Source organism: Mustela putorius, unplaced genomic scaffold, assembly GCF_011764305.1.
Source record: "Mustela putorius furo isolate JIRA1106 unplaced genomic scaffold, ASM1176430v1.1 tig00003983_pilon_pilon_pilon, whole genome shotgun sequence".
Taxonomy (NCBI): domain Eukaryota; kingdom Metazoa; phylum Chordata; class Mammalia; order Carnivora; family Mustelidae; genus Mustela; species Mustela putorius.
In genome coordinates, this window is record NW_025422123.1 from 11,469,508 (window position 1) to 11,489,056 (window position 19,549).

General features: G+C 38.7%; 1 protein-coding gene across 6 annotated transcripts in view; it reads right to left on the minus strand.

Annotated features, from left to right (window-relative positions):
• Positions 1–19,549, minus strand: part of SUPT3H (SPT3 homolog, SAGA and STAGA complex component) — a 560,284-nt gene that overhangs the window by 119,969 nt on the left and 420,766 nt on the right. For all 6 annotated transcript variants that reach the window (XM_045071047.1, XM_004739777.3, XM_045071049.1 and 3 more), the window contains 3 exons: positions 12,078–12,153; positions 4,471–4,583; positions 3,163–3,270 (listed from right to left, as the gene is read on the minus strand). In XM_045071047.1, coding sequence (XP_044926982.1) covers positions 3,163–3,270; positions 4,471–4,583; positions 12,078–12,153 — 297 coding nt within the window. The remainder of the gene's footprint in view (positions 1–3,162; positions 3,271–4,470; positions 4,584–12,077; positions 12,154–19,549) is intronic.

Sequence of the window (19,549 nt, forward strand, 5' to 3'; positions counted from 1 at the left end):
TATTTATTTAAAGTTAAAAGTGAACATGTTTAAGGAAAGCTGGTAAAGAACATATTGGAGCTCTGTAATATCTCTGCAATGGCTCTGTAAATCTAAAAATTATTTTAAAATAAAATGTTTTTTAAAGGAAAAAAGTATTGCTTTGATTGTCCTGTCTAGGAACATTATTAAAAATAAGAAATAACCCTAATTTGGCATGGATTATTTTTAGAAAAAAAACAAGATAATTCCTAGAGATCATGCTTCCTATGCATAAACCATATATTAGAAAAAAACTTTTTTTAATTAACTCCAGTTGGGGCGCCTGGGTGATGGTAGTTGATTAAGCATCTGACTCCTGGTTTTGGCTCACATAGTAATCTCAGAATCCTGGGATCAAGCCCTGTGTCAGGCTCCATGTCTAGTGTGGAGTCTGCTTGGGATTCTCTCTTTCCCTTTTCATCTGCACCCTTACCACCAAACATTCTCACTCTTTCTCTCTCTCAAATAAACATATAAATCTTTAACAAAAATTACCTTTAATTAATATTATACCTGCTAATCTGAGAACCCAAACTTAACTAGCTTGGTTTCTCATAAGTTTAGCTCTCAAAAACGACAGTCATTGAAAGAGAATGTATTGTGTATTAGCTCCATGTCTTGAGAGCTCCTGATTCCAGATCCATTGTACATAGCCCCTTCCTTTAGATCTTCTAAAACATTTGAACTCATCAACCTTTAGAAGCCAAGAAATCTTCAACTCTTCCTTAGGCTCCTTAAGAGCCTAAGACTCAATTTTCTAATCTGACTGCCTCTTCCTCCTCAACAAAACCTTTGATTGAATATTTAAATCAGAGTTTTGCTTCTCCTTTGCACAGCTATGCCTATGCTGCCTCTGAAGCCTAGAGCATTCTCTCCACTTTTACCATCTCATCAAAGTCCCGGCTTCCTTCAATGCCAGTGTCCTTACTCAAGTTCTTTGTTGTTGGGGCTTGTTTTTACCTCTGCACTTCTGGTCTATACCACTCATTTGGAAATTAGCATATAAATAATCTTGAATTGTCAGTTTTTTGCTTGTTATTTCCTTGTTTTCCAGAATGTTCTATCTCCCTGAATATAGATCACACCAGTCTTTGGAGTCCCCCATTTGTGCCCAATTTGGTAAGGCCCTTAAAAAGGGCCCTTGACATTGGTTGCTGGTTTGTAATGTCAATTAGTAAGAATCCTACTTTACAGTGGCCATTCCATGTTTTGTCAGGTAGTAAAGGGCAGGAAGATTTCCAGTCCCTCTGAATGTTCATTTTGACCACCAGTCGCATAGGAGGAGGGGTGTCTGGAAGGCCAGGGAAACGCTTGCGGCTTTGCTAACATATTTAGTTGGGATGCTTTCCGACACTCCTGTCCCGCCTCCCAGAGAGCCCGGGAAACCCAGCACACACAGGCCATTTTTCTTAACTGCTGGGGAGCTGGGAGCTGCAGCTGTGGTTGCTGAGCAGTTGCCCAGGGCAGCTTGGCCACCCTGGAGAACCAAGAAAGGAGGGGAATAAAGAGTTTTCCTAGCCATGCAAGCAATTCCTTGAATGTTAAAGGAAAACTAGGCTTGTTATGTTCACTGTAAATTTCTTCAATTAGAAATGTTACAACAAATTTGTCTGATGTTAATGAAAAGCATACTTATACACATATTCATAGGGTGAACATGTACCAAAGATATTTTTAAAGGGTGTTCTTTGACATCGTAATTTGGGTTTGTAACATAAAGAAAACAAAGTGTTTAATCAACTGGGTAAAGCTTTAGGGACTTATAAAGCATGATGACTGATAATGATGTATGATCTTTTCTAGGAAAAAAAAATGGATTTTAATGGGCATAAACATTTTAATTTCTACTTGGGTTCCAAGCCAATCTGATTCTCCAAGGGGCACAAAAAGATGTCAAACTTTTGGAAATAAAATATATTGTTTATATCTTTATATATTTTCTAAGTATCTGTACTTAAATTTGGGGTCCATCCCAGACTGTTTAGATCCAGAGAATGATTTCAGAGGGTCTCCGAACATCCTGTAATTTTTTTCTTAAAGATTTTATTTATTTATTTGACACAGAGAGATCACAAGTAGGCAGAGAGGCAGGCAAAGAGAGAAGGGGAAGCAGGCTCCCCGCTGAGCAGAGAGCCCGATACGGGGCTTGATCCCAGGACCCTGGGATTATGACATGAGCCAAAGGCAGAGGCTTTAACCCACTGAGCCACCCAGGTAGCCCAACATCCTGAAATTGTATGCAAAATTTGTGAATGTGTTTATGAGAGAGGATTTATAGTTTTGGTCAGCTTCTCAAAGGGGCTTGGACATTTTCAGGTTATACATTTTACCCAGCTTGATCTAAAGCTCACCTGACAATTACACATGGAGATGTTAAGCTAACCTCCTTGCTGCCTTCTCGCTGGTTCTTAGATGAAATTGGTGTTTAAGCCAGGAAAAAAAGTCAAATATCAGCAAATTCATTCAATAGGTGATACTACATTTCTAGTTTGTAGGTACATGCAGCTCACAGACAAGCTCATACTACAAGTGGTACACAGTTATTGCATAATCCCTTCAAGTTGGCAAGATGACTTTATTGCCCCCCACCCCCTGGTGGAGGTCCCAATAACATAAAAGCGATCAGAAAGAATGTGACCCTCACATGATAGGGCCAGTATGGGCACAGAGAATAAATGGAGCCATGCTTTTTTAAACCATGTTTGGAGATGGATCAATAACTGGGAAATAAAATGATGAGTAATTGTCAGGAGTTATTAGGGCATGAATAATAATGATTCTCTTGTCTTTGAGGTACAAAGAAATAAAGACCTATTATCAACACTGTTCAGCTGTCTGAATCAGTTTTTCACCTCCCATGGAAATGAGGCATGCTCTCCAACTATTCCTTTTTTACTGAAGGGCTAGGGAAGCTAAATAAGGTAAGAAATAGGTGAAAAAAAAATAACTGTATTAAGTGGATTGTTAAGGTGAGGAACATAGTCGGTGCTCAGGAAGTATTTGTTTGGATGTTGAGCATGTTAAGACTCCTGATTGAAGGCTATACATTCCTACATCGCCTTTTCCAAAGAACTACTAATGTAAACACCAGACCCAAGAAAAATCCATGGAGGCATCAAAGACAGATTTTCTGCTACTCACCTCAGCAGAGTTGTGATACTGAATGAACGTTGCTGCAATGGCATGGCTGAAGGGGTCTCCTGCCTTGGTTACCATATCCTGCCTTACAAGAAGAGCCAGGTCCACTAACTAGAAGATCAGAGTAATGGAAATAAAGTCAACAGAGCTGGAAATAATCAATTAGCAATGTTACTGAAATGGCAGAACTAGAAGCAAGACATTCCAAATGTTATTGATGATACAGCCCATCTGAAAATCTGTTTTGTGGACACGAGCATATGCTTTTGTTGGTAAGCAGACCTTCCCATGAATATAAACAATATATTCTGACTTTCTAGGGGAGGGATTCTCAAAGTTTAATTAATAACCACTAGTGAAGTGTTTTAAAATATAGGTTTTAGGGCGCCTGGGTGGCACAGTGGGTTAAGCTGCTGCCTTCGGCTCAGGTCATGATCTCAGGGTCCTGGGATCAAGCCCCGCATCGGGCTCTCTGCTCAGCAGGGAGCCTGCTTCCCTCTTTCTCCCTCTGCCTGCCTCTCTGCCTACTTGTGATCTCTGTGATCTCTGTCTGTCAAATAAATAAATAAAATCTTTAAAAAATATATATATAGGTTTTAGTGCTCTAGACCCCAAGATTCTAATTCGATAGGTATGCTCTGGGTTACATTTTCAACAAGAAGCAAGGAGAAGCTGACGCTTGTGGTCAGAGGACTGTGCTTTGAGACGCTGTCAGAGAGCAGTGATTCTAGACTCGGGTTTTGGTAAGCACTCAGTAGGTTGTACATAGCAAGAAAGGTATTTTTCAAAGTTCAAAAACAAACTCTAAGCAAGGCAGAGGGGTACTGAGAAGTCAATGTTGAGAAAAAGTATGTGGGGATTCCATTTCTGGTTAGGATTGAGTTGCAAGCAACAGTCACTTTCACGCTAACACCCGCCAGGGCTGAGGATACAAGGAAACATAACTGAATTAAATTCCGGAAAACTTAAGATTGTCATTGGATAAAACTCATGGCTGTCCTCATTCCTGGTAGAGTAGCAGGTGGGAGAATTTTGATCATGGACAGGGGTAAGAAGAAAGGGACGCCTGGGTGGCTCAGGAGGTAAGTGTTTGCTTTCAGCTCAGGTCATGATGCCAGGGTTCTGGGATCGAGTCCCGCATTGGGCTCCTTGCTCAGTGGGGAGCCTGTTTTTCCTTCTGCCTGCTGCTCCCCCTGCTTATGCTCTCTGTCCCCTGCTCGCTCTCTGACAAATAAATAAATAAAATCTTTCAAAAAAAGGGAAAGAAAGTGGTCATGTATGGCCTGCTATAACACATATTATCATTCTTACCTGTGCCACAGTTTCATACGCTAAATATGCTAAAATTTCCATTGCGACAACATTGGGTTTTATCTCCATACTGCTGCAGTCCAACCAGTCTCGAAATTTGGAGGCCTTTTTGGCTAGCCGTCAAAAACAAAACAAAACCCAAATATGGAAAATTTAGTTTTTGGAGTGTTTTAATACTGCATATTACCATCACAAAATGAAAAATAAGTCTTTTGAAAATTGCATTTGAAAAATAATGCATATAAAATGCCATGTTTTTGAGTTTTATTAGTGTCGAGATATTCAAGCCCCAAGAAATTTCTTATGCATTTGGGTCTTTGATTTTGTATCTGTGCTACATAACACGGTCTATACTAAATGACTTAATATTCAGCACTTCTCACTGTATCTGAGTAAGTTACCATTGGCCATAGCTTAGGTTTTAACAATAGTCAGAGGGTTGGTTGATATAACTTTAATTTATTCTGGTGGGAAGGAATTCCTGCAAGAAAGAACCTATGGTGGAGAAAGAACATACAGAAATTGTATTTGCAATACATTGTCCAATGTGTCTATTGCCAGAATAGGTTCAAAATCACATATTTAGAATACGATAAGAAGAACCTAGTCCTGCAGTTACGTTTTCCTGACTACAAAGATGTCCAAATTCCTAAGCCAGACTCTCAGAACCCTCCAGACTGATTTCAACCTGTATTCCTATTACTGCCTCCTGAAATGCTACCTGGCTTTGAGTCTAGTTCTCTCTTAGTTCAGCCCTGCTCCTTGCCCTCCAGAGAATGCCATCCTACCTCTCTTCCTCATTCACAGGAATCCTGCCTGTCCCATGTACTTCCCCACACTAGGCATTCACTGAACTCTTGTATCATCAGATAGCCTTTCATGTCTGCTTATAATTTCTCGAACCATGTTAGAAACACCATGCATTATGTCTCTAACAGTACCAAGCGCAGGTGGAATCTTCCGGTATATCTTTCCAAAATGCCACAGTGCTAAACAGAGTCTAACTGCATGGAGGGCCTTTATTAGATACTAATAATCTAACTAGTAATCCACAGGGAAGAGGTTGATGGTAAAGATTTTGTCAGATCTAAAACATAATAATCTTTTAAAAAATCCACTGATTATTCTTTTGGTTAATCCAGTCCCACGGGTCTATTAAAAGACTTCACGGTCACTCAAAGCATGATATTTTGATCCTTATAGATGTGGTCTTCATGGATTTCATGTACAGAAGAGTTTGTTTGTTTTTTTTTTTCTCCCAATAAATCACAGAAGACTTGAAGTCTTGCTATGGAAGTGCATGTCCAAGCTGTCAACTGTGGCAGAATTATGATAATCCTCTTAAAGCTATCTCCCTAAAGTAACCAATCTTCCACATACTCTCTGACAGGCAACATTCCATCTAACTAGTCAGCTGCATTAGCTCACAAACACTTGTTCAACATCTGTGGAATACTTCTGAAGTCAAAGTTAATAGGCAGCAATTTGGCAAGATCAATAAAATGTACCTTATTCACTTCTCCCTTTGACAGGTTGTTAAGAACACAGAAACAAGGTATTTTGTAACTATGCACTAAACGATTTATTGAAAAGAGAGGGAAAGGATAGTTCTTAGTATTCTGTAGGATCTGTCCACCCAAACAATAGAACTGGTAGCTCCCTCATGAGATGTTAAGCACTGAGAATACAGGATAGGACCAGGTGTCCACCACTGTATCCTCAGCACCTAGAATACTGCCTGGCATCAGCAGCCTCTCAATAAATATTTCCAGGAAAAAAAAAAGAATGAATAGATGAATGAAAGCTACTTCTTTAATAAAAGGGTAGGGTCTCAACTATTCAGTAGCAGGAAAGTTATACAGAGGGTCCCATAAAACCACTGTGAGTTACTGCTATTCCAGCAACAGGTGAACATTCCCTGAGATAATTCCCTGTCACCTGCAGAAAGCTGGCTTCAGAGACAGACCTTCCCACAGTATTGCTCGTTTCAGCAAATAAGGCACAGGCGCTCCTAGTCACGACAGTAGGTTTCCATAGAGATGTAGGGGCACCAGAATGAATGAGTTCCTTCATCTTTACCGCTCTTCTCAATTTATCAGGAGGAAGGATAATCAGGGAAATAGATCAACAATTAAAACAGAATCCTTAACAAAGGTCAGAAGTTCCTAAGATTATCAGCCTTCTGACATTATCTGGTTTTTCAGCTTGTGCTGGGATTAAAACAATTTTGTATAGTAACTTCATATGGGAAATTTCAGGTTACTTAATTCTCATACACATTTTTTTTTCTCATCATTGACCGTTAGTAAAATCTAAGTTTCTCTCAATATCCAATTCTCACATCTCTGGATACTATCTCACTATTTCTACTTCATCCCTCTCACCCGTCTTTCTATTCCTGATCCTTCCCTCAGGCCCTCCGTAATGCTCATTCTACTCTGAAGAAATTCTTCTATGACTTCAATCTCTTCAAAATTACTGCTATTTGGATTAATCACAAACACTCTTTCTCAGAGGGCATGGTTTTCCCTGGAGTCTTTTATGGTAGAGGTTCCTTATTTCTTTCCTTCAGTACGTATTTATTGACCAGTCATTGACTGCCAACCTGTTTATTTCCCCATATACCAGAGGGCTTGGGGGTCACATCTTCTTCTCTTAGTTTTTCCCACAAGGAACATACAGGACATGTGGACAGAGACAACAGAGGCTAAAAAACAATGATATCCTGTTTTAACAAATAACTACTAGCCCACAATTTCCTACCCAACTGAACTACTATTTCAGTATGAGGGCAAAATAAAGCATTTTTAAGACAAAAATGAATGCTTTAAGCACTTACAGAGCCTTAGAAAAAACAAAATTAGGCTGACAAGGCATGTTTACTAATTACCAAGTTAAAAAAAATTAAAGTCTTTGGGTGTTGAGTTTGCTAAGTTCTTTTTTTTTTTAATAAAATTTTTTATTTTTTATAAACATATATTTTTCTCCCCAGGGGTACAGGTCTGTGAATCACCAGGTTTACACACTTCACAGCACTCACCAAAGCACATACCCTCCCCAATGTCCATAATACCACCCCCTTCTCCCAAACCCCCTCCCCCCAGCAACCCTCAGTTTGTTTTGTGAGATTAAGAGTCACTTATGGTTTGTCTCCCTCCCAATCCCATCTTGTTTCATTTATTCTTCTCCTACCCACTTAAGCCCCCATGTTGCATCACCACTTCCTCATATCAGGGAGATCATATGATAGTTGTCTTTCTCCGCTTGACTTATTTCGCTAAGCATGATACGCTCTAGTTCCATCCATGTTGTCGCAAATGGCAAGATTTCATTTCTTTTGATGGCTGCATAGTATTCCATTGTGTATATATACCACATCTTCTTGATCCATTCATCTGTTGATGGACATCTAGGTTCTTTCCATAGTTTGGCTATTGTGGACATTGCTGCTATAAACATTCGGGTGCACGTGCCCCTTTGGACCACTACGTTTGTATATTTAGGGTAAATACCCAATAGTGCAATTGCTGGGTCATAGGGACTCCACTCCAAAACTGCTAGAACTTATACAGGAATTCAGTAAAGTGTCAGGATATAAAATCAATGCACAGAAATCAGTTGCATTTCTCTACACCAACAGCAAGACAGAAGAAAGAGAAATTAAGGAGTCAATCCCATTTACAATTGCTAAGTTCTTTATAGATTCTGGACACTAGTCCTTTATCTGATATGTCATTTGCAAATATCTTCTCCCATTCTGTCAGTTGTCTTTTGATTTTGTTAACTGTTTCCTTTGCTGTGCAAAAGCTTTTGATCTTGATGAAATCCCAATAGTTCATTTTTGCCCTTGCTTCCCTTGCCTTTGGCGTTGTTCCTAGGAAGATGTTGCTGCGGCAGAGGTCGAAGAGGTTGCTGCCTGTGTTCTCCTCAAGGATTTTGATAGATTCCTTTTGCACATTGAGGTCCTTCATCCATTTTGAGTCTATTTTTGTGTGTGGTGTAAGGAAATGGTCCAATTTCATTCTTCTGCATGTGGCTGTCCAATTTTCCCAGCACCATTTATTGAAGAGGCTGTCTTTTTTCCACTGGACATTCTTTCCTGCTTTGTCGAAGATTAGTTGACCATAGAGTTGAGGGTCTATTTCTGGGCTCTCTATTCTGTTCCATTGATCTATGTGTCTGTTTTTGTGCCAGTACCATGCTGTCTTGATGATGACAGCTTTGTAATAGAGCTTGAAGTCCGGAATTGTGATGCCACCAACGTTGGCTTTCTTTTTCAATATCCCTTTAGCTATTCGAGGTCTTTTCTGGTTCCATATAAATTTTAGCATTATTGGTTCCATTTCTTTGAAAAAGATGGATGGTACTTTGATAGGAATTGCATTAAATGTGTAGATTGCTTTAGGTAGCATAGACATTTTCACAATATTTATTCTTCCAATCCAGGAGCATGGAACATTTTTCCATTTCTTTGTGTCTTCCTCAATTTCTTTCATGAGTACTTTATAGTTTTCTGAGTATAGATTCTGTGCCTCTTTGGTTAGGTTTATTCCTAGGTATCTTATGGTTTTGGATGCAATTGTAAATGGGATTGACTCCTTAATTTCTCTTTCTTCTGTCTTGCTGTTGGTGTAGAGAAATGCAACTGATTTCTGTGCATTGATTTTATATCCTGACACTTTACTGAATTCCTGTATAAGTTCTAGCAGTTTTGGAGTGGAGTCCCTATGACCCAGCAATTGCACTATTGGGTATTTACCCTAAATATACAAACGTAGTGGTCCAAAGGGGCACGTGCACCCGAATGTTTATAGCAGCAATGTCCACAATAGCCAAACTATGGAAAGAACCTAGATGTCCATCAACAGATGAATGGATCAAGAAGATGTGGTATATATACACAATGGAATACTATGCAGCCATCAAAAGAAATGAAATCTTGCCATTTGCGACAACATGGATGGAACTAGAGCGTATCATGCTTAGCGAAATAAGTCAAGCGGAGAAAGACAACTATCATATGATCTCCCTGATATGAGGAAGTGGTGATGCAACATGGGGGCTTAAGTGGGTAGGAGAAGAATAAATGAAACAAGATGGGATTGGGAGGGAGACAAACCATAAGTGACTCTTAATCTCACAAAACAAACTGAGGGTTGCTGGGGGGAGGGGGTTTGGGAGAAGGGGGTGGTATTATGGACATTGGGGAGGGTATGTGCTTTGGTGAGTGCTGTGAAGTGTGTAAACCTGGTGATTCACAGACCTGTACCCCTGGGGAGAAAAATATATGTTTATAAAAAATAAAAAATTAATAAAAATATTTAAATAAAAAAAAATTAAAGTCAAAGACACATATTAAAAAAATTAAGGATAGCAACTAAAATAATAGAACTAAAATATACACTATACAAACTGGTTGAGGAAAAATGGAATGAAGAAAATCCAATTAATCCAACAGAACAATGAAGAGGAGGAGGAAAAGCAAATAAAAAAGGCACAGTAAATTTAAAACACCAAGACCAAAAGCTAAAAACAACAACAACAACAAAAAGCCCCCAAAAGACAGCACATTTAAACCCAATGTATAAATAACTGAACAGACATAAATTAAAATCATCAATTAAAATACAAAAAGACTCTCAGATTAACTAAAAAAGAAAATCTATGTATTTGTTTAAAAAATCCACATAAAAACAAAAGGCTGAAGGAAAAGGCTTGGAAAAAGATTTAGCAATTTATAACTAAATTTAATCTTTGTGAATTAACATGAATATCAGATTTTAAAAAACTTTATGGGAAATGACTAACTTACATAAATATAAAAACAAAAGTCTGGTAAGTTTGATCAGTATCCCAATTCTACAACTTACCTTCAGTCTATAAATTCACACACTCATAAATTTTAAAATGCATCAGTAGTCCCAATCAGTGAATGCTATGATCAAATATTTAAGAAGATATATACAGCTGGATCGTCATTCCTATACCCTGGTAATTTATCAGAAGGGGAGAAATGAAAAGAGCCTAATATTCTGACCAGTTATGGGTATTAGTTCTGAATTTGCTGACCTACTTGGATTAAGCATTCCCAACCACAACATTTTGGCATATAAAACAGATTCTGCCACTCGGGTTTCATAATGAAGCATGTATGGGCGTCAGACAAAAATATTTTTAAATGCCCAAATCTCTCTTCTTTAAAAAAAAAAGTAAGCATAATATACTGTTTAAACTATAACTATTTTATATAGAAAGGGAAAGTATTAATTTTTAATTTATTACATTTTATTACTGAGTTATAAACAAAAAATTAGTTGTTAAAAATGTGATTTTCGAACACAAGATATATTAGGACCTTTCAGTGACTACACATTTTAGTGTGAAAACAGCACTTCTGTTCCTTTAAGTGAATTACATTTAAAATATGATTCTAAAAAATAGTTGAATAGCACTAAATGTTACTTTATAAACTGGAGATTTATACTTATAAAAGACTTGAATGCCATCTTTAAACCTAAAAATTACAATACAAAAACCTCTCATTTGCTGAAATTGCCATGATCTGAAGTGTCATTTACTTAATGCTTCACAGATGTATGATGCCAAATTGTTAGTCAGACTGCAAAGTATATTTAGTTAGGAAAAAAGGCTTCCAAAACATGTTTTCCTATATTTTACTGACATTTACATGGGGCACTATTTGAAATGTGTCATTTATTTGCACTTTATGATCTATAAATGAAGCTCTCCTTTTCTTTTTTCAAATCAAATACATTGTGATTATGACCACAGAACAGTTTTCCATTTAAAGATACCATTGTGTCTCTCATCCCTCAGACTAGGGTCATGTGCTTTTCTGTCAGATTTTTCACTGGACTTTTCACCACACTTGCTCTTTGACCTTTCCCCTCAGAGGCTTAGTCACCATTGAACTGTTGTGGTAAGGATGTTCGCTACACAATTGAGCCCACTATTTACCATGAGCCTTTATGCACTTTCAGTAAGCCTCTGTGCAGTGATGGGACAGTCCTAATTTTATCATTAGGTTATTAGTGTTACAAGAGCTGATGAATATTACAGACTGATGAATTTGGCTAACACTGAAAGCTTGTCACAGTAGGGGGTTACAGACAAAAATGGAAGAGACTATTGATACGTTTCCTTGTGGTAATATGAGTATGCATAAATACATGGAAAGCTTGGTATTTATTAATATTGGGGGTTTCTAAATGTCATGACTGTGCTACTAAAGTCCATTAGGGGTCAAGAATGATCAGCCATACTAGTGTCAACAGGATGAAGAAACTGGAAAATAAAATGAGAATGTTAAAGAAAATGGAAGTATTTGGACTAAAAGTAATGCAAATAATTAACATGGCTCTCTGTGTCTTACTTTAAAACTTCTTTAGACTATTCATTACAAAATAGTAGAGTTGGGTAAAATCTTTTGTAGAGTTCCCTACAATGTAGGGGCTGTTTCTAACAGTTATAGCTATGCATATGTTAAATTCACCCATTTCTAAGGAACGGAGATTGTACCATACTTTTGTATATCTGTAACACATGATCTCTTAAATATAATGAAGCAAAATTAAACATTTACTTACAGAAACTTAATTGTCGACTTTCACAGAATTCTGCATATTGGGCTGAATCCATAATTCGAGTTTGTCTTTCTGCTCTCTGATAGATAAAAAGATACACAAACAATATTTCAGAGCAAGTAGACCATTATCTATGTCTTTGTGACTAAAATGCAGAATTGAAATTCCATTTTCCTTTCCTGACTTTACTAAGTAAACAGTTTCGTACTACCATAAAAATCATGAAACTTGAAATTATGATAAGTAACAGTAGTTTTGCAACTTGAGTCTTTTGGAAGAGAAGTTTAGAATGCCATTTTCTTCTCTGTTATTGTCATTACAGTGAAAAAAACGAAAGGATCTTACTTCTTAGACTGTGTGCCAAATATTCTTAATTGTACCATCCTTTTAGGGGATAATAACAAATCAAACAGAGAAAACCGTTTATCATTATTGCCCAGGTACTAACTTAAAGCTGGGGATTTTCATTGTTAAAGTCAGAGTCAATGAATGGAATCTATCTACTTTCCCTCAGAACATGGAGCCAGAGCTAACAAGTCCATATTTTAAATGGAAAGAAAATAAAGAAAAAGGTAAACACAACACAAAACCTTTCATCTGAGTCCACGTATGATTCACAGTTTAGTATAGTTTCACTCGTGGGTTTCTGATTCAGTATAGCAGATGTTTGCTGCTTCATTGTCCCACAGGAGGTAGGATAATTATAATTCACCCATAGTTCGGTGGGAAAGAATATGACCGCTTCCGCTTCCTTGGCAAGGGAAACATTTTGAAATGAGACAGGCTGGTACTTCTTGGAATGAGGTTCTGGCCAGGAACGGAAAAAATTCCCTGAGATTTTAATTTTTTTTCTGCTTTGAAGGACTTTCGGTAAGTTTTCTTTATCATAGTTGTGGATTACATAAGTACAACTAACGTCTGGATATTTTTACATTTTTTTAAACTGAAATTATTCTTTCTTCATTTTGTTTGATTTGGGTAGTAGTCAACTTAATTCCGATGATATATCTGTTGATAGAATGAATAATGGTACACTAGCTGCTGCTCAGTACAGGAAAGATAGATGGGGTGGTGGGAGTTAAGGTAAAATTTACTAACTCCTGTGGTTTCTTCTAAGACCATTGACTATTTTTCCCTTGCTTCTCTTCTTCTACTCTGTCCCCCCCTTCTTTCCTTCCTAATCTCCTCCTCACCCCATAGATACAAACATGCATGTGTGCTGACATAAACCCAGACTTATTTACCCTCTAGGTTCGAGTATCCTTTTTGAACATGTATCATCTACGTAATTACATAATATACATACATACACTACATAATACACACATATGTGCATGAGGATCCTCTCTGCAGTATATCTGAAACATTATGTTTCCTAAAGGGTATATTATTGGGTGAATTTTTATATACTTTGAAATATTTTTTAAAAGGATTTATTTATTTTAGTGGGGAGGGGCAGAAGGAGAGGGAGAGAGAATCCCAAGCAGACTCCCCAGTGAGCACAGAGCCTCATGTGGGGCTCAACCTCACAACCCCAAGATCAAGACCTGAGCCGAAAACAAGTCAGATGCTTAAATGACTACATCACCCAGGCACTCCTACTTAGAAGTATTTTTTGATACGTGAATGCATTATTTAGTTTTGCCCTTTTAAGTGTATTTGATACATAACTCAGTAAGTGTATGCTAATGGACAGCAGCAAGAGAGAATTTTGAACATCAGGAATCAGTTACTGATGTGTTTATTAAAAAAAGGTCCAAGGTTAACAATGTATCATTAATGTGGCTTTGTCTGACTATATCAGGGATCTCTCAGATTTTTTTTCTAGTTCCTAGAGAATTTCTGACACATGGCAAATGAACAATGAAACCTCCGTGGAATGAACAAATGCTACCATTTTAGTCTGCAATCAGGGCGGACTACCATCACTAACATCACCATAATGTGGCTAGTTCTTGATTATCTATGCATTCCTATAAGTCTTCTCTGCTGCTCTCCGGCCAGGCAGCCTCATCCCATCCAACACATGCGAAACAGAAAGGACTTAGATAAATACAGAAAAAGAAAATTCATAATGGGACTCTTCTTCCACAAGTTGGACAACTGATACTTGGTTTCTGCATACATGGTTACATGGTTCATGTATCTGAGTAGTATTTCTGGAAATGAAAGTTAGGAAAACTCATCCCAAGAGGTTCAGGCTGTCAGGGTTGCCAGGTTTAATCAAGTGAGGCATTTAGCTAGATGGGAATCCTGAACCACACTTAAAAGACACTGAAGGACTTTCAGTGATCCCAGCTAGCTTCATTCCTTTCAGATGCCCGACTGAGTGTCTATCATCTTTTCTTCATCAAGCATTGTACTTAGGTTTCAATTCCTCTAGCATCCAAATAGTGGAGCCCCATGAAGCTGGCCCTAGGGCACATGCAGGAAGCCAGTGACTAAGCGTCCAAACAGCAAATGCTCAGGGAAGAGCAGCTGACTTGACAGCAAAGATGCACAGGCATCTACAGAACCAGGCATGTCCGGGCACCCAGGTGGCTCCGTCATCTGGCTCTCAGGGTTGTGAGATCAAGTCCTGCGTTGGGCTCTGTGCTGAGTGTGGAGCCAGCTTAAGATTCCCTCTCCCACTGCCCCTCCCCCTGCATGTGTATGTGCATACTCTAAAAAAAATAAACAAGAAATAAATCAAAACTACAGAGCCGGAGGGTTCATCTTGTTCAAACCACCTCATTTTAAAGATAAGGAAATTGAGGTTCAGAGAGAAGTGATTTGCCAAAGGTGATCCAAGTTAGCATGGAAGTCCAGGACTCTCAGTTCCCAAGTCAGCTTATTTTCATTATGAGAAGCTGTCTTCAACCTACAGTAATGTTTTTACTCCAATATTTTTCTTTGGAATCCTCTAAAGTCTATACATTCCCTACTAAACCGTAACACACGGCCACCATAGTTAATGTGCTCAAAGTGTTCATGGCCAAACAAAATTAAGTAAGGCCCTGGGTCAGCGAAGAAGGCAAAACCTGGGGGTAATTAAATGCAGGGTGCTCCAAATGTAACGTAGCTGACAGTGCACAGGTGTGCTGCAAACACATCACAGGTGTGTAGCCCCAACCACCTTTCAGTGCTGCACAAGATTGGGGCAGCAAAACCCCTGGGCTGGTACCTCATGATAAGCTGCCTTGTTCATTTACCTCAGTGTGGCATACACAATTTCATTTTCTGTGTGTGCTCTGACGTAAGCGAGGTTGGGCAGCAGTTCTATGAACACCAGCAACCTTGATTAGTACATGACACAGCGCACGTGTGCTAATCACAGCATGGTCAAATGCACTCAAAATGAGATTAGAGACACGGACTGGCAGTCAAGGATGCTGAGAACAATACAGATATGGTCATCATGCTAATTTCTGTTTACTTCTCTCTCTTCCCCATGAATTATTTCAAATGACCAAAGGAAAGGGACAAAAGTGGCCTTGCAAAAGGATCCAAATCACTCAGCATCTGATTATATTATCTCTAGTCTGTACAATATCACCTCAAAGTTGGGAAAGGCAGGAAATATCTAACCATCATAGGCTCTGTGTTCTTTAAAGATAGTAACTATGTTTTCCTTCTCTAATCTCAGGCCAATTTTTGGCTTGGATTTACCGGGGCCCCAGTAAATGTTGCTGGCCCACTGAATGAGCAGATGGGTAGATGGATGGAGGCAAAAGAAATTAGTATAAATCTTTGTTGTCTGATCTAAAATCAGGAACTGTAATATTTGTAATTAAGTTGTCCAAATTCCACGGATGGCAGGCAGCTTTTTAAAGACAAAAGTCTTTTAAAAAGCTTGGTTCCTATTTCCTGTACTATCCCGATTCCACTTTCCCTTCCGCCTCGATTCAGATCACCCATTCCAGTCCACATGGAAGTGCTCACTGACAGTCCTTTTCTATTCCCGGTACTATAGGAAATCTCTGGAAAAGATGTAAGGGGGAAAATCATAAGCCTCATAGGACAGCATGGTCACAATGACAAGGCTGACAATGCCTATCGATTCTTTTCAGAGAGCAGCATAATAACCTTTTTTTTTTTTAAAGATATTATTTATTTGACACAGAGAGAGAGACAGTGAGAGAGGGAATACAGCAGAGGAAGCGACTCACGGAGCAGGGAGCCCGATGTGGGGCTCAATCCCAGAACCCCGGGATCATGACCTGAGCCAAAGGCAGAAGCTTAATGACTGAGCCACCCAGTGCCCCACAATAACCTTTAAAATGAACTGTTTTAACAGCTCCGTTTTACAGTTGAGGACACTGAGATTTCAGAGAAGTAAAAAAAAAATTTTTTTTAAGACATATAGTTGATAAAGAGGCCAAGCTAATAAATAAAACTTGGATCTAAATGACTTCTCCGAGGTATATCACTGAATAATCAGGGCAAATTAACCACAGCTTCTGTTCATACTGAATGTTCTCAAATTACACAATGGATTGCCACAGGAATGAAAGGTCATCTCTGGACTAGTCATGCTTTTGTATCTGCAAGACCAGTTTGTTTTCTTCTTATCTGGTAATTCTACCCACTCTTTGGTTTCATTAGGTATTAGTACTGCTCTTGGAAACTCATGGTGCACACCCAGAGGCTTTTTAAAAAATTAAACCTTACTAGTATTACAACATAACAAAGTATTACCATCTAGGGGCAAGGAAAACTCATTTTTGGAAGAATTATTCCTAAGATTTTCCAAGCACCCAACGATATTATCAAAATTTCATTCGAATAGCTTTCTAAAAAGGTAAGAGAGAATAGTTATGCTAATAGTCATTCATCTCACTACCAACAAGTTACAGCTTTTTCTGGTTATTGTAAAACAAACTCAGAAGGCAGAATTCCATGCCAGATGAACTCCTTTTTTGGGGGGTCCTACCTAAATGAAAACAGGGAAGGAAATGTCCCAACAGATGCATTACCTAGTGTAATCCGTTTGTTTGTTTGATATCTTGAACACAACAGACTCCTAGTATGGATTTGTTAATTTAAATGTTCAGTACCATGTTTTCATTTCAATTAACATGAAACTGCTTGTGTCTTGGAAAAATACTTTCAGCAGTGACAGTCACCATTTGCCTCTATCCCTTCCAGTCTAAGGCCAGATTACTTATGCAGCATACAGTTTCATTTAAATTCTCCACATGCTTTCACTGAAGCATATGTAAAGGTTAGAGAAACTATGTGCTGGCATTATCTCTTGGCGGCTTCTCAAGACACATGACATTTATCTTTCTCCAGCAATACGGAATCACAGAACATAACTTGTAAACCAAAATGAAAGTTTGTCTGTCTCACTTCCACCTTGGATTTTAAAAAAAAAATCTTACTTTGATTACTCTTAGAAGTCCCATGATTGAAATGTGAAGTCCCTTCTGCATGGAAAAGGCAAAATGCCAACAGTAATCTGCCAACGACCTCATGTTAAACAGGAATCGGCTGCTGAAGTCGAAAACCTCTGATGGAGTGGTTGGCGGCAGCATCCAGCAATGTGAAGGCATGCAAATTACGGAATGTGTATACATGTTCATCTATGTTGTGGTTCATCTGCAGAATGATACTAAATAGATCAGTAAACACCACAGACTGCTCAAGAAACTTAGAAACCATATCCCCAGCTCCCTGCAGATAAAGAAGCTGAGGTTAAAGGGTTTACCTGGATTGTTGCAGGGTCATCTTGGTACCCAGGTGTGTGCTCATTCTGCTTGGGGATGGGTCTGTAATTAAGTGGATTCTCCTACCCAAGAGTCAAGTTAGTCTCCCTCCAACCATCTGGTATGTTTTCTTTGCTTCTACACCCAACTACAGGGCTCATCAGTTTGGGCCTGGAGTCCTGCAACCAGTTCCTGGCTGGTTCCTTCCAAATATTTTAACTCTCCCAACCCATCTGGGTATGACAACTTTAAATAAAAATAGAGAGAAAAGGCTATGGCATATAGCAAGACCTTACCATATCGGGGCCTCCTGGAACCCCCCACCCCACTTCCATTCCTCTGCCTCATAAACTTAAACAAATGGCTCTCAGCTGATCACTGCATCAAATTCAAGCTCAAATGCTTGGCTTCCAAATGCAGGCATAATCTGGCTCATTCTCTATAGGCAAGCAGTGTTCTCACCAAACCTAATATCTTCTGTGCTTTACTCAGATCACCCTTTGTCACATCTGCCATGTTGCTGCCCTGTGTCCGCCCCCCCCATGACTGTGCTGGCCATCTCCCTCTCCTCCACACTGTATTGAACTCCTTCCCCTTCAGCATAGGTACCACCTCCTTTAGGAAGTTTTCTCTGAAGTTCCCAGGGCACCCTGATTTCTCTTCTGGAACGTTTGTTTTTCTAGATAGATTACACCCCTGTACTTTTCCATGTGTCCTACACTTATATCCCCTTAAAAGTTGTAGTTCTAAGATTATTGATTGAAAATGGCAGTTGAGAACTGGTGTCTTTGTGTCTTGATTTATGATTAAAACATACACACATGTGTGTGTGTGTGTCTGTGTAAATGTCCAGAAGCATGCATGGTATATTTTAATAGTACATATCTCTGGGGTTAGGATCACAGGGAGGTTTTAGTTTTTCACTTTCACATTTCAGTGATGTTTTAACTTGTTCTTAGGTGAATTACATTAAGAAAAAATATTTTTAAAAATAAAAAGAATCTGGGGGCGCCTGGGTGGCTCAGTTGCTTAAGTGGCTGCCTTCAGCTCAGGTCGTGATCTCGGGGTTCTGGGATCGAGTGCAGCCCGTGTCTGGCTCCCCACTCAGCAGGGAGTCTGCCCCTCTCCCAGACCATCCCCTCAAGTTCTCTCTCTCAAATAAATAAATAAAATCTTTAAAAAAGGAGAGAGAGAGAATTCGAAAGTAAAGAAACTCCTTTTGAATTAACTTTGCTTGACCTACAGGAGGTCATTAAATAAATGTCCACACACACAAATAAGCAAAGCTTTTATCAAGAGGCAGAAAATCTCAGAGAAACAGCACAGGTTTGGATATACATCCTCACAGAGTGAGAGAGTGCAGGCGAGAGAGGGGGAAAAGAGAATGTTACTGTATTATTTAGGGAGCCAATGCAATCCTCACTGTTTCTGAATCATACAACTGAATAAAAAGAAAATAAATTTTCTATATCACTGTCTAAAAAAATAAAGCTTTCCATAGGTGCTTATTTGTTCTCGCCACATGATTTTTCAAAATAATCAATTTTGTGGGTCCAAGGTATTAAGAATGTATTACAGTAATCATAGGAAGTTCCCTAAAGAAGTAGTTATAGAATCTAGGAGAACATTGAAGGGGTTTAAAGGGAATTTTGTGCTAAAAATAAGTGAGTAATTCCCAGAAAGTACAAAGCAACAGTGATTGAGAAATACACAAAAGGGTATTTGTGATAGTGGTTCATAATAAAGTTGTTTCAAAATATTGAATTTTGGGGGGTCTATAATGGGTCT